Source organism: Elephas maximus, chromosome 23 (assembly GCF_024166365.1).
Source record: "Elephas maximus indicus isolate mEleMax1 chromosome 23, mEleMax1 primary haplotype, whole genome shotgun sequence".
Lineage (NCBI taxonomy): Eukaryota > Metazoa > Chordata > Mammalia > Proboscidea > Elephantidae > Elephas > Elephas maximus.
In genome coordinates, this window is record NC_064841.1 from 33,535,494 (window position 1) to 33,548,461 (window position 12,968).

The 12,968-nt window shown below is 36.0% G+C and overlaps 1 protein-coding gene across 2 annotated transcripts in view; it reads left to right on the plus strand.

The window, feature by feature from the left end:
• Positions 1 to 5,897, plus strand: part of PDCD10 (programmed cell death 10) — a 47,526-nt gene extending 41,629 nt beyond the window's left edge. Inside the window, exons 6-8 of one of the 2 annotated variants that reach the window (XM_049867321.1) lie at positions 2,026 to 2,104; positions 2,403 to 2,485; positions 5,435 to 5,897. In XM_049867321.1, coding sequence (XP_049723278.1) covers positions 2,026 to 2,104; positions 2,403 to 2,485; positions 5,435 to 5,516 — 244 coding nt within the window. In that variant the 3' untranslated portion in view covers positions 5,517 to 5,897. The remainder of the gene's footprint in view (positions 1 to 2,025; positions 2,105 to 2,402; positions 2,486 to 5,434) is intronic. The other variant, XM_049867320.1, reaches the window with a different exon arrangement.
• Positions 5,898 to 12,968: the final 7,071 nt, after the last annotated feature.

The window sequence follows — 12,968 nt, forward strand, 5'->3', positions numbered from 1 at the left end:
AACAGCTAATTGCCTGATTGTTGGGTAATTGTTCCATTATATTCCATTTTAAATAGCCCTCATTGTGGGTTTAGGAGACCTTGGATATTCAGTTTGACTTTTGTGTTATTGAAATTATAGTTTTTTTTTCTCAGCTGACATCATTTTTTAACCTCTGGTAGATTTATGTCCATCACAGCCACACAGAAAGTTTCAGCTTGCTTAAAATCGTGGGCAAAAGGAACAGTTATATAACTTAAAACTTCTGTTACTAAACTAGAAGCAAAAATATGAGTGGACAGATGTCATTTTTATGTAAAATTTATTGTCCCACTTGAGTAATATTTTCATGTTTCAGCCTAATTGCATTTTTTTAACACTTTGTAAAAAATTGTATTTTGTTGGCATTGAGAATGTACACAGCAAAACATAAACCAATTCAGCTGTTTCTACATGTACAGTTCAGTGACATAGATTTCATTCTTCAAGTTGTGCAACCATTCTTACCTTCCTTTTCTGTGAGTTGTTCCTCCCACATTAACATAAACTCATTGCCCCTAAAGTTTCTATCTAATCTTTCAAGTTGCTATTGTCACTTTGATCCCATGTAGATAATTCTTAAAAGAGAATAATCCTCAAGGCAGACATTTTTTACTAGTTTCATACTAATGTTTGACATACAGTAGCTAATATACACTCACTGAAATATTGATTAAAAATGTCCTTGATATTACAGAATAGGCTAAAATGCTTTTTAATATACCAAAATCCTTCTATCTGTAATTCCTAGAGTTTCCATATGCTTAAAACCCTGGTAGTGTAATGGTTAAGAGCTACAGTTGCTAACCAAAAGGTTGACAGTTTGAATCCACCAGGTGCTCCTTGGAAACTCTACAGGGCAGTTCTACTCTGTCCTATAGGGTTGCTGTGAGTCGTGATCGATTCAGCAGCAACGGGTTTTTATTTATACACACACAAAAATCTGGAAACTGAGCTCCCCCCCCATAGTAAGGTTGCAATGTTTTAGGTATGAAATAACTGAAATCTGACATTTGCACCAAAGTCAGTTTTAAAAGGTTATATTTGGGATGATTTAGATTTTTACACTTCCATTATATCTGAGTAGCTAAAGGTTTTGTGGCAGTTGACACTTAAGAGAATGGATGTGGAAAGGAGGAGACTTACCTTAGAAAATGCGAGGCTATTTGAGAATGCAGAATTACATAAAGTTCAGTTTGACAGGAAAGAAAAAAATTGCTGTGAAGTTAGGATGTGGAAATTGAAAAGGTCATAGATATAAAAGACAAGGAAAGCTCTTGGATAGGAAGATGAGTCGACTCATGAGAATTAGAGATTTTTTTTTCTCTTTTTAGAAAGGAGAAGGAGGTGTTGAGGCATATATAGTCAAAGGATGATTGCTGGAAAGGTTAAGGTAGAAGAATATTCTGATACTGTCTCTCCCAGCAATCTGAATATATTTTCCAAAGGAAATAGTGACAGCAAAAGTTTGGAAGAGGAAGATACTCACTGACTAAAAAGAAGGGAAATGTGCCTAAGAGAGGAGAGCTATGTCTGAGGAAGAAGTATTTTAAACATCGCAGCTGTTAGGTATGAAACTTGAAGTGTTAGTAAATAAGCAGTGGTTTTTTTGGTGGGTTACATGAAAAATTTCATAAAATCGTTCATTCTTGAATTCAGCTATATTGACCAAAGAAAGTAAAAATTAGAACTAGAAAAAACAGAAAGGCAGAGATATGCTTACCTTGGTATAAATTTTAATAAGTAATACTGAATAAAATGTTGATTTGGGAAAATTAGTGTTAGTTGGCAGTGTTTGGCCAGCTGTACAAGAGGAGTTAGAATAATAGAAAAGAACAGGCTGAAACCCCACCAACCATCTAGCCAGATGTTTGCCCTTGGCAGAGCATACCTATGGTAATTAATAGTATACTGTCATTAGTAATTCTTAAATATGTACACACACACACATATAAACTTTCAAATATAGCCGATTTTGCCAAAAATTCTTTTTTTATTTCCCAACAGGGATATAGCTAGTGCAATAAAAGAACTTCTTGATACAGTGAATAATGTCTTCAAGAAATACCAATATCAGAATCGCAGGGTAAGTTTAAGCAGAAGCCTTGCTTGTTACCAACCTAGGTGTTGGTTTGCACTCTGTTGTTTTATTGAATTAAATACTAAGAGGGTTAGATCATTGAAAATAGTTTTGTACCATTAACCATTGGGTTTGTCCTTGAATTAAATACGCTGTGTATTATATGTGTTTAAGTAAATACTCCTAAAAATGCTTATTGGTAATAAAGGCCATTCCATATCCTGTGTAATCACCCATGTTTGACTTTGGCTTTTGTGTTATTTTATTTAATAATATTTTATTACTTTTTTTTTAATGTATATAGGCACTTGAACACCAAAAGAAAGAGTTTGTAAAGTACTCCAAAAGTTTCAGTGATACTCTGAAAACCTATTTTAAAGATGGCAAGTAAGTACTGTCATTTATCATACTTTTCTTTTAAAATGAAATAAGTTAGATGGTTTTATATGACATTAAAACTATATAAATAATTATATTGTTGGAGTCTCTGAGTGGTACAGGTGGTTAAGCTTTCTCCTGCTAACCAAAAGGTTGGCAGTTCAAGTCCATTCAGAGGTCCCTTGGAAGAAAGCCCTGTTGATCTACTTCTAAAAAACTCAGCCATTGGAAACCTTGTGGATGATCAGGGCCACAATAGGTGGGTCCTGGTAGGATGGAAGAAGAATAAACAGAACCTCAAATCCTTAAAAAACCAAGACTTCCTGGACTGGTTGAGACTGGAGGACTCCCTGAGGCTATTGCCTTGAGATCTTTAAACCTTGAATCCCTACCAGGCCCTGAGGTCACCTTTAGGTTAAATAATGGATTGGCCAACAAACTAAAGAATATCACCTGTGAGTGCTGTGCTGCTTTGAAAAACCGTCTACATGCAACCTTGCTTCTGCTCTCATGCAGAAGAGGCCAAAGACAAGATGTAAATAAACGCCTCTGAAAGCTTGTTTCTAGACACTGAGATTGGAATCTTGTATAATTTTCACCTGTCACATAACATTATTTTTTTTTCTGCCTACCATTTAACATGTAAAAAGTGTTCTGGACTTGTAGGCCATACAAAACCAGGGTTGGTCAGACTTGGCTTACTGGCCTACTTGACTGATCCCTGATTCTATAGCTCTCAAACTTTAGTGGCATCAGAATCACCTGGTGGGCATGTTAAAACACAAGCTATTCAGGTCCCATCCCAGGTTTAGATATTTAAAGTTATTCAGTAGCTCTGGGGAGGAACCCAAGAACTTGCATTTCTAAGACATTTTCTGATGATACTGATTCCACAGGTCTGTTGAGAAAGACTGCTAAAGTTACAGCAGTGGCTCTCTTTCTTGGCGGCACCTTAAAATCACTTGAGATCAGTTTGCAAAAATCCCAGTGCTGGGACCCCACCTTTAGAGATTCTGATTGGACTGAGCTGGAGATGGGCCAGGATGTCAGGTGTTTTCTAGAAGTGCTGCAAGTGATTTAAAATGCTGTAGGGGTTGTGATCCACTCTCCTGGAAGGAAGGACGCTCAGTTGGCTTTTACAGGGTTACTCTATAAGAAAGGAAGTATATTCAAAATGTAAATTGGACATTATTTTTAAATTTACATACTGTTGGTTGTAAGACACTGCAGAAAACCAAGAGATTCTTCTTAAGTGCATGCTGATAGAAAAATGGCTAGAAGGAAAGGCAACACAGCTTTAACAACTGTCGCTGGTGGAATTGTATCTAATTTTTTTCTTTTTTTGTGTCAGATTTTCTATAGTGAACATACATAGCTTTTGTAATTAGAGAGGAATGTACGTTTTATATGTGTTTTTTGCATACATACACACCTGTGCATATGTCTGAGCTGGTGAAATGAGCTTGTCTTCTGTAGCATCGGACCACATATGGAGTTCTTTGTACCTCAGGTGGAATGCTAAGAATTTTGTAGAAAAGACCATTTTCTCACAGTGCTTGAAGTCAGAAAAATAACCTAGATAATGATTATTTGAGCCTTAATCGATGGGGACCTCAAACATCCTGTCCAACCATTGAAATTTTAACATCTCTATTGTGCAGGTCACATCTTTGCATATTATTGTAGTGATGTTTTGTAATAATAAAATATCAGAATGGTTTTCTCAATTTTTAAAGTTATTTTTAACAGTGCAAACAGGTTGAAATATTTATATTATGAATTAAAGATACTGAGCTAAATTTTGTTAACGGTTTTGTGTTGCTCTGTACTGCTATTCAGGTTGTCTAGGGGGAATGCTCCTTGATGACTTACGTTCAATAACTTAGCAGGTGTGTTCTGAAAATAAACTTACATCTGTTTTTCCCAGATTTCCCGTGCCAAGTCCACCTAACCAAAAACACATTAAAATAATAATTTACATAATGGGGTCATTATTTCTGATTCTAATTAATGAGAGCTATTTTTTTTTTTTATAATAGAATTAGCACACTGAAAGGTAGAAATTCATTTAGAGCCTGCTTTATCTGAAGTGTTTTACCCTGCATATGTATTATTCAGGCCCCCACTACTACTTTCCATTCAGCAGCTTCTTAAATTGCTCTTCTTTGTGTATGAATAATGTGCTGCCAGTTTTGTACCTGCTCATTGCTCAAAACTGAAAAGTATTAATCGAGCCTGACCTATAAGCCATCTTTCAATGGGAGGTCCCTGCTTTTTGAAAATTGTCTCGGGTGAAGATGCAGGCTTTAGCTGTGTTACTGAGAGAAACTGATAAAGCCACATAATGGGACTAGGCATCAGCTCTGTGCTCCCGTCCCGTAAGATGGGCTGTTAGGAGAATATGGTAGAGAGCAAAGCTGTTTTTAAAAACAGTTTTTTTTTTGTTTGTTTTAGAAGTAGGGTAATTCCAAAAGTAGTTTAGAATCCTCACTTTTTTTTTTTTTCAAGTAAAGTTTGGGATGAATCAGATTAGACCTAATTCTTCCTATGTGTTCATCATGTCCTTTGACCAGTGTAATACTCAGCAGATTTTATTTGGGTAACTTCTGCGAAACCACAGCCAGAGTCCACATCAAACCCTCCTCATTGGTCAGTCGTTTGTTCCACCTTAAGTGAACTCTGGTCAATTGAGGTGCCGCCTGTCATTAACAGCCCTCCAACTCCCTGTTGCCAGCCAGAACCACCAGGGGGCAGTAATTCCTAGATAGTCTCCAATGATGCTGGGCCACTAAATTCCAGACTGGAATAAAAGCTATGAAACTCAATGCTAATTTGTCTTTTTCTTTTTATATCATAATAAATTGATTTTATTTCTACTATTATTATTTCTACATTATTAATAACTTAAAAATGTGATTTTTTTAATGAAATTAATGTTTGTTTTTGTTTTTTTAACAGGGCAATAAATGTGTTCATAAGTGCCAACCGACTAATTCATCAAACCAACTTGATACTTCAGACCTTCAAAACTGTGGCCTGAAAGTTGTATATGTTGAGAGATGTACTTCTCAGTGGCAGTATTGAACTGCCTTTATCTGTAAATTTTAAAGTTTGACTGTATAAATTATCAGTCCCTCCTGAAGGGACCTAATCCAGGATGTTGAATGGGATTATTGCCATCTTACACCATATTTTTGTAAAATGTAGCTTAATCATAATCTCACACTGAAGATTTTGCATCACTTTTGCTATTATCATTCTTTTAAGAATTATAAGCCAAAAGAATTTACGCCTTAATGTGTCATTATGTAACATTCCTTAAAAGAATTGTAAATATTGGTGTTTGTTTCTGACATTTTAACTTGAAAGCGATATGCTGCAAGATAATGTATTTAACAATATTTGGTGGCAAATATTCAATAAATAGTTTACATCTGTTAAACATTTGTTTACTTTAAAAAAAAAAAGCTTGTGTGTGTGAGATCAGAAGACCTAGGCAACATGGTGTAATATCTAAAGAACTTCTAACAGGGTCTTATTAGTCTATCAGGTCTTAAAGCAACGAGAATTCCTATTTTTTGCCCTTAATCGCTTTGTACAAAAATTAATCAAGGGAGATATTTGCATTAGTTACTATGTATGAGGTACTGAATATTTTTTCATTATTTTCATCTTGTTTTAAGAGATTTTTGAGAAAGGGGTGGCAATTTTATGGTGTCTTCACACTGTAAGGCCACTTTTTGAACTCTGTGACAACATAAATTTGACTCTGAGAAGTTAAGACTTTCTGGTATGCTGGGCCCTAATAAGCATTTCCAAAAATAGCCACAATTAGTAATTTGAAGCTATACCAATGCTCGTTGGCTTGAAATTGTCATAAGTGTTAATATTCTACCCACTCTTTAAATATGTATAGCTTTGTTTCACCACAGAGAAGTTTTAAGGAAAGTATATATTGAGTATTTATGCTAAGAGATGATTTCAGTTTTCATTTATGATAAAGGAAAAAATCAGAATATGTTCATCTTTTTAAAGACTTTAAATGTTAAACTAAATTTTTGTTTGCTATATATATATATTTTTTTTTTTACTATCATTGATTTAGTTATTTTAAAAAACATTTTAAAGCATTAGCTCTCATTGGCAATATAAAAGTAATCACCCTGTTAATATAAACAGGAAATATTTGGAAAGAAAAACAAATAGACAACTTGATGGAACATGGGTTTATGGAAGTTTTACTGACTTGATTTTTTTCTTCAAAGATATATAGCCAGTAAAACAAATAGAATTGGTGATCTTAACCATTTTGGGCATAAATGATCATTCACTTTGAAAGTGGATGGATGGTCATTTGCAAAATAGACTTAGCAAATTATGAAGAAATAAGATGCTGTTTTTTTGTTTTGTTTTTTGCTTCTTCAGTAGCAGCCTTTTCTAACATGAACCAAAACTTGTGTTGTCCTCCTGTTGATTTACCCGTCTTAGGAGAACTCACCACAGTTACCACCCAAGCTCCAAATCACCTGTTTTTGTTTTTGTTTTTTTTTTTTTATCCCACTATCTGATACATCTGGCTTCCGTCGTGAAATATTCATCCAGAAAGAAGGCTTATGCTCTGGTTAGTTTCTTACATAATGTTAGTGGGCCAGGGTTTGGGTGAATGTGGAAGGGCTAGTGTGGCCCTAGTCAGACGTATCTCCAGAAAACAGAAAGGTAGCTCCAGCAGAAAGGAAGAGGAGGAGACATTTGTTAAGCACTGTATCAAGCGCTATTCCAGATACATTTCTTTCATGTAATTCTCTTAACAGTCCTGAGATTTAGTTATCTGCCTCACAATTGATGAAATTGGCTTGGAGAACTTAAGATACACAGCTGATAACTGCTGGAGCGAGAATTTGAATTCAACATTTGTCTCCAGACTCTCTGTTCTTTGCACTGTACTGCCTCCATTCCTCCGAATGTACCTTGTTTAGAACACTTGTTTCCTCACACCGATGTGGAGTCTCTGGGTGGTACAAACGATTAACACACCACCCACTAACCAAAATCATCCTTTGATTTGGAGAGTATTGCTATGTTTCAGATGTTTAAAATGCCCCCCTCAAACTTCTTAAAAAAAAGATAGTATGTGGCAGTTCCTTTTTTAAATTACGATTGTGGTTTAATATAAAACCTTATTAGGCAAAACTTGAGGTTGGCAACCCAGTATCAGTCCCTTCTAATTTTTTTTAACGTTTTATATGGAAAACTTACAAGTTTATAGAAAATTTGCAAGAATCCTAATACAAAGAACACCCATATAACTTTTACCCAGATTGACCTAGTGTTAACCAGTTTACCTTTTTTGGGTCATCATTGTTCACTTGCCCTCCCTTTCTGTACACGTATTTTTTTTCCCTTGAATCATTTGTAATTTGTATTTCCCAACAATAAGGATATTCTTACATAGTATGGTTATCAACTTGAGTAAATTTAACATTGATACAATGCTTTTTAAATTTGCTGTCAGTATTCTAAATTTTTCAGTTGATTCAATAATGACCTTGATAGCATTCCTTTTGCCTCCAGTTTAGGACCCAGTTTAAGACCAAGTATTGCATTTAGTTGTCATTTTTTTATGTCTAATGCACAATTTCCATGGCTTTCCTCGTTTTTTATGACATCGACATGTTTTTGAAAAATAGTCTTCTCACCTCTCCCCCCTTTTTATTAGAGTGTTCCTCATTTTGGGTTTGTCTTGTGATTTTTCATGATTAGATAGATATGTACATACATAGGTTATGCATTCTTGGTCAGAATGCTCCATAGGTGATAATTGTGTCATCAGGGTATCATCGGACCTGGCGGCACATGATTTCCAGCTACTTGGTGATGTTCATTTTGGTCACCTGGTCAAGGTGGTGTTTAGTTTCTCCAATGCAGTTACAGTTTTTTACCTTGCAACTAATAAGCAATCTGTGGGAGGAGACCTTTAAGTCCGAGCTAACAAGAACATTTTCTCCTAGGATTTAGCATTCCTTGATAATTCTTGTTTATTCAGTCTTTACCATGATGATTGCAAAGTGGTGATTTTCCAACTCCAGCATTGCTTCTGCATATACCAGCTGATACTCAGCATTCTGCTGTAAGCAGGCGCCCTCCACCATCATCCTTCATGTATCTATGTTTATCCATCTAAACTTTTGTATCCGTTATTCATACGGACTCATGGTTTTCTATTTTATCTTCGATGATTTACAATTCATTCCTTTGGTGCTTAAATTTTCTCACATTTGGCCAGTAGGAGCTCCTCCAAGCTGGCTCCTATGTCCTGTGGCATATACTCTGTAGATCCCTCTCTCTCTCTTTTTTTTTTTTTTTAGCACATAATCTGGCCAAAAAAAATGTTCCAGAATCTGGAATCAGCAGTTTCTCCAAGGAACCCTGGGGAATGATAATAGACACCAAGATATGGGTGCTAGGTGTGTTCATTGCTACCAAGGTGTCTGCTTCCAGGCCTGTTCAGCAGACAACTGGGAAACATGCACATATGTACACACGCACACACGAATACACATGCACACATGCAATTACATATGCTCATATACACAATATGTGTTATTTCAGAAATCGTGAGTTCACAACAATATCTCCAAAAGGTTCTTACCTTTTCCCATTCCATTTTTCTGTCTCTTCGGCCTCAGAATTTTGATTCCCAACCCCCCCCCCCAAAAAACTCATCCACTTGCTCAATCCTATAATAGCTCTAGAATTGCTTTGCCCATGTCACTCTAAAAAACACACTGAAAAACATTCAAGATTTGTTTGCAGTTTCTTCCTGCCTGTACCGTGCCCAAAACCAAGGATATATAGTAACATTCTGTGTTCATAAATGAATTTTTTCACTATATTATTTGTTTGAAATAAAATCGGGCTTATTTCAGTTTGCTTTCAGTTTTAAGGTTCCTCTCTACTTCCCACCTTTATTGATTTAATTTTTTTAATATATAGAATACTAACATGCTTTCAAAGATCAAAACTCTAGCGAAAGGTATAATAAGAGTAGCGTCACTCCGTGTCATATCCCTTCTGCCCCATTACCCACCCCTTCTAGGTACCCAGCTTCATTTTTTTTTTTTTACCCTGTGTTTCCTTCTATGAAGAAAAGCAATAAACTATGTTTTCTTAATCCCCCCCCATCTTAGTTATCTAGTGCTGCTATAACAGAAATACCACAAGTGGATGGCTTTAACAAAGAGAAATTTATTCTCTCAGTCTAGGAGGCTGTAAGTTCGAATTCAGGGTGCCAGCTCCAGGGGAAGGCTTTCTCTCTCTGTTGGCTCTAGGGCTCGTTATCAATCTTCCCCTGGTCTAGGAGCTTTTCAGTGCAGGGACCCCAGGTCCAAAGGATGTGAACTCCTGGCTTTTCTTGCTTGGTAATGAGGACCCCCTGTCTCTCTGCTGGCTTCTCTTATATCTCAAAAGAGATTGATTTAAGACAAAATCTAATCTTCTAGATTGAGTCCTGCCTTATTAACATAACTGCCTCTAGTCCTGCCTCATTAACATCATAGAGGTAGGATTTACAACTCATAGGAAAATCACATCAAATAACAAAATGGTGGACAATCACAATACTGGGAATCAGGGCCTAGCTAAACTGATGCATATTTTGGTGGGACACAATTCAGTCCATAACACCCCCTCTTTCTTATACAGAAGGCAGTTTTCCCAGGAGTGAGAAGCTTCTTGGGAAGCAGAACAACTTTTAGTACTAAATTTGGGACTGTCAGGCAAACTAGGATGGCCGATTATCCTTCATAACATTAAAAACAAAAAAGCTTAATTGATGCATACCTTACATATATGTGTGTGTGTCTATATTTTATATATATATATATAAATCTGTAAAGACTTACAGCCTTGGGAACCCTATAAGACAGTCCTACTCTGTCCTATAGGGTCTCTATGAGTCGGAATCAACTCGATGACAATGAATTTGGTTTGATTTGGTTTTTGGAATCTTTACGAAAGCAGACTGCCACAACTTTCTCCCACAGAGCGGCTTGGGGAATTCAAACCACCAACCTTTTGTTTAGTACCCGAGCACTTGTGAGGGTGTTTTTGTTATTGTTAGGTGCCGTTGAGTCAGTTTCAACTCAGTAGTCCTATGTAAACAGAACGAAATACTGCCCAGTCCTGCACCATCCTCACAATTGTTGCTTATGTTTGAGCCCATTGTTGCGGCCACTGTATCAGTCCATCTCCTTGAGGGTCTTCCTCTTTTTCTCTGACCCTCAACTTTACCAAGCAAGATGTCCTCCTCTAGGGACTGGACCCTCCTGATGACATGTCCAAAGTACATGAGATGAAGTCTCGCCATCCTTACTTCTGAGGAGCACTCTGGCTGTAGTTCTTCCAACACAGATTTGTTTGTTCTTCTGGAAGTTCATAGCATACTCAGTACTCTTCTCCAACACCATAATTTAAAGGCATCAGTTCTTCTTTGGTCTTCCTTACTTATTGCTCTGGGGGAAGGTCCTTGTTATCAATCCTCCCCTGGCCTAGGAGCTTCTCAGTGCACGAACTTCAGGTCCAAAGGTTATGCTCTGCTTCTGGCACTGCTTTCTTTGTTGTAGGAGGTCCCATTCTCCTAGTCCATCTGAGTGGCGACTCCACCCTTTGAGACTGAGTCAGCTCTGCTTCCTGTATTCCTTGTTTCTTCATCTTCTGATTCCTGATTCCTTGGCCTCTTGGCCCATTGAGCCTTGCCACCCACAACTGCCCTGCTGGGGAAGTGGTCTAAAGCTCTGTAGGTCTACCAGTAAGTGCCTGGGGGCACCCAGGTAGGAGGTCTCCAAGAAACAAGGACCTGTTATAGCAGCACTAGATAACTAAGACAGCACCTAACAACAACAATTAGTACATTGTTTCATTCTTATATATCCATACTTATTTTTTGTTCTCTTGTGCTGAGTATGTAAAAGGCTCCTTTTAGTAGTGTGTTTCTATTTCTCCTTGTGTCTGTTGTAGTTTTTGTTTTATACAGGTGGTTGCCTGTGTTATTTATTGTATAAATATTCATAACTGTTACATCCTCAATATGAAATGTGGATTTTAACATTAGAAAATGTTCTTGTTTAATGCTTTTTGGAATTTGTCTTTTGACCTTGAGTTAAACCCATTTGCATTTATTGATATGACTGTTATGTTTGGGCTGAATTCTAATATTATTGTTGTAAATGTGTGTATATTGTGTGTATAATGTTATAGTTTTTGCATTTTTCTCTATTTGGTGTGCCCTCTTTAAAAAATTCCTTTTGGTAGTTAGGAAGAGTCATATTTATTCTAATAGTTATTTTGTTTTAATAGTTTAGAGTATTTTAACCTTCCTTTTTCTTGTTTTCTTATTGTCTGATGTATCAGTTTTAAATCATATCCTTTGATTCTCACCAATTACCTATATCACAGTGTTCTTATTCTACATTTCCCTTTTTTCTCCTCCTCTTATTTTTAATTGTATTCTTTCTACTTTGTCAAAATATAGAATGTTTACATATTATTCTTTTGCCCACATCTTCACCCTTGTTTCAGTATAAATTTAACAATTAAATGTATAAAATGCTCACGGTTAGTCCTTTTGCCAGAGATTTTTTTAGTCAAATGAACCTCATTCTCTAGTAGTTTCCTCAGATGGGGACCATATATACAGTATTCCCTGAGTCTTTAAGCATTCAGCATTATTTTCCTGTAGTCTTGATATTTATATTGGTTGTATATAATATCCTTGGTTCACATTTTATTTCCTTAAGTTTCTTGAAAATGTGATTTCACTGTTGCTTTGCTTTGTATGTTGTTTTTGAGAAATACGATACTAGCCTAATTCTCTCTCTTTTTTTTTATTTGAAATACTTCATCTTTTTGCCTGCTGGCCCAGAGGATTTTTTCTGTATTTTTAGAGTCAAATAGTTTATTAGAATATTTATCAGAGTTGATCATTCCAAGTGAATTTTTCTGGTATCTACTGGCCCCTTTCTATATAAAAAAAAGTCTTCTTTTATTGCTAGAAAGTTTTCTTAAATTATAATTTTAAACGTTAGTTCTATTCCTTTGTTTGTGCTCTTCTAGGACATCGATTAAATGCGTGTTGGACTACCATGCGCTGTCTTCCATTTCAACCACTTTCTTTCTGACATTTCTTGCTTTTTATTTCATTTCTAGTCTCTTGTTTGTTTTTCTGCTTCTCTTCAAGACCTTTTCAATGTTCTTCAAATGTTATTCAAATGTACCTCCCTTTGTCATCTTGTAATGTAACCTTTATTTCTTATATGATTTTGTTTTTTCCGTGTATTTCCTGCGTTCAGTCAAGTCTCCTTTATTCCTATTTTTGTACATTTCTGTTTTTAGTACTTGTATTTCTGATTCAATCTAGTTTTTCATGTATTATAGGCTTGTTTAAGGATATTCAATTTAATTGGAGTGTGCCGATATAGTTTTTTTCAGCTCTTGT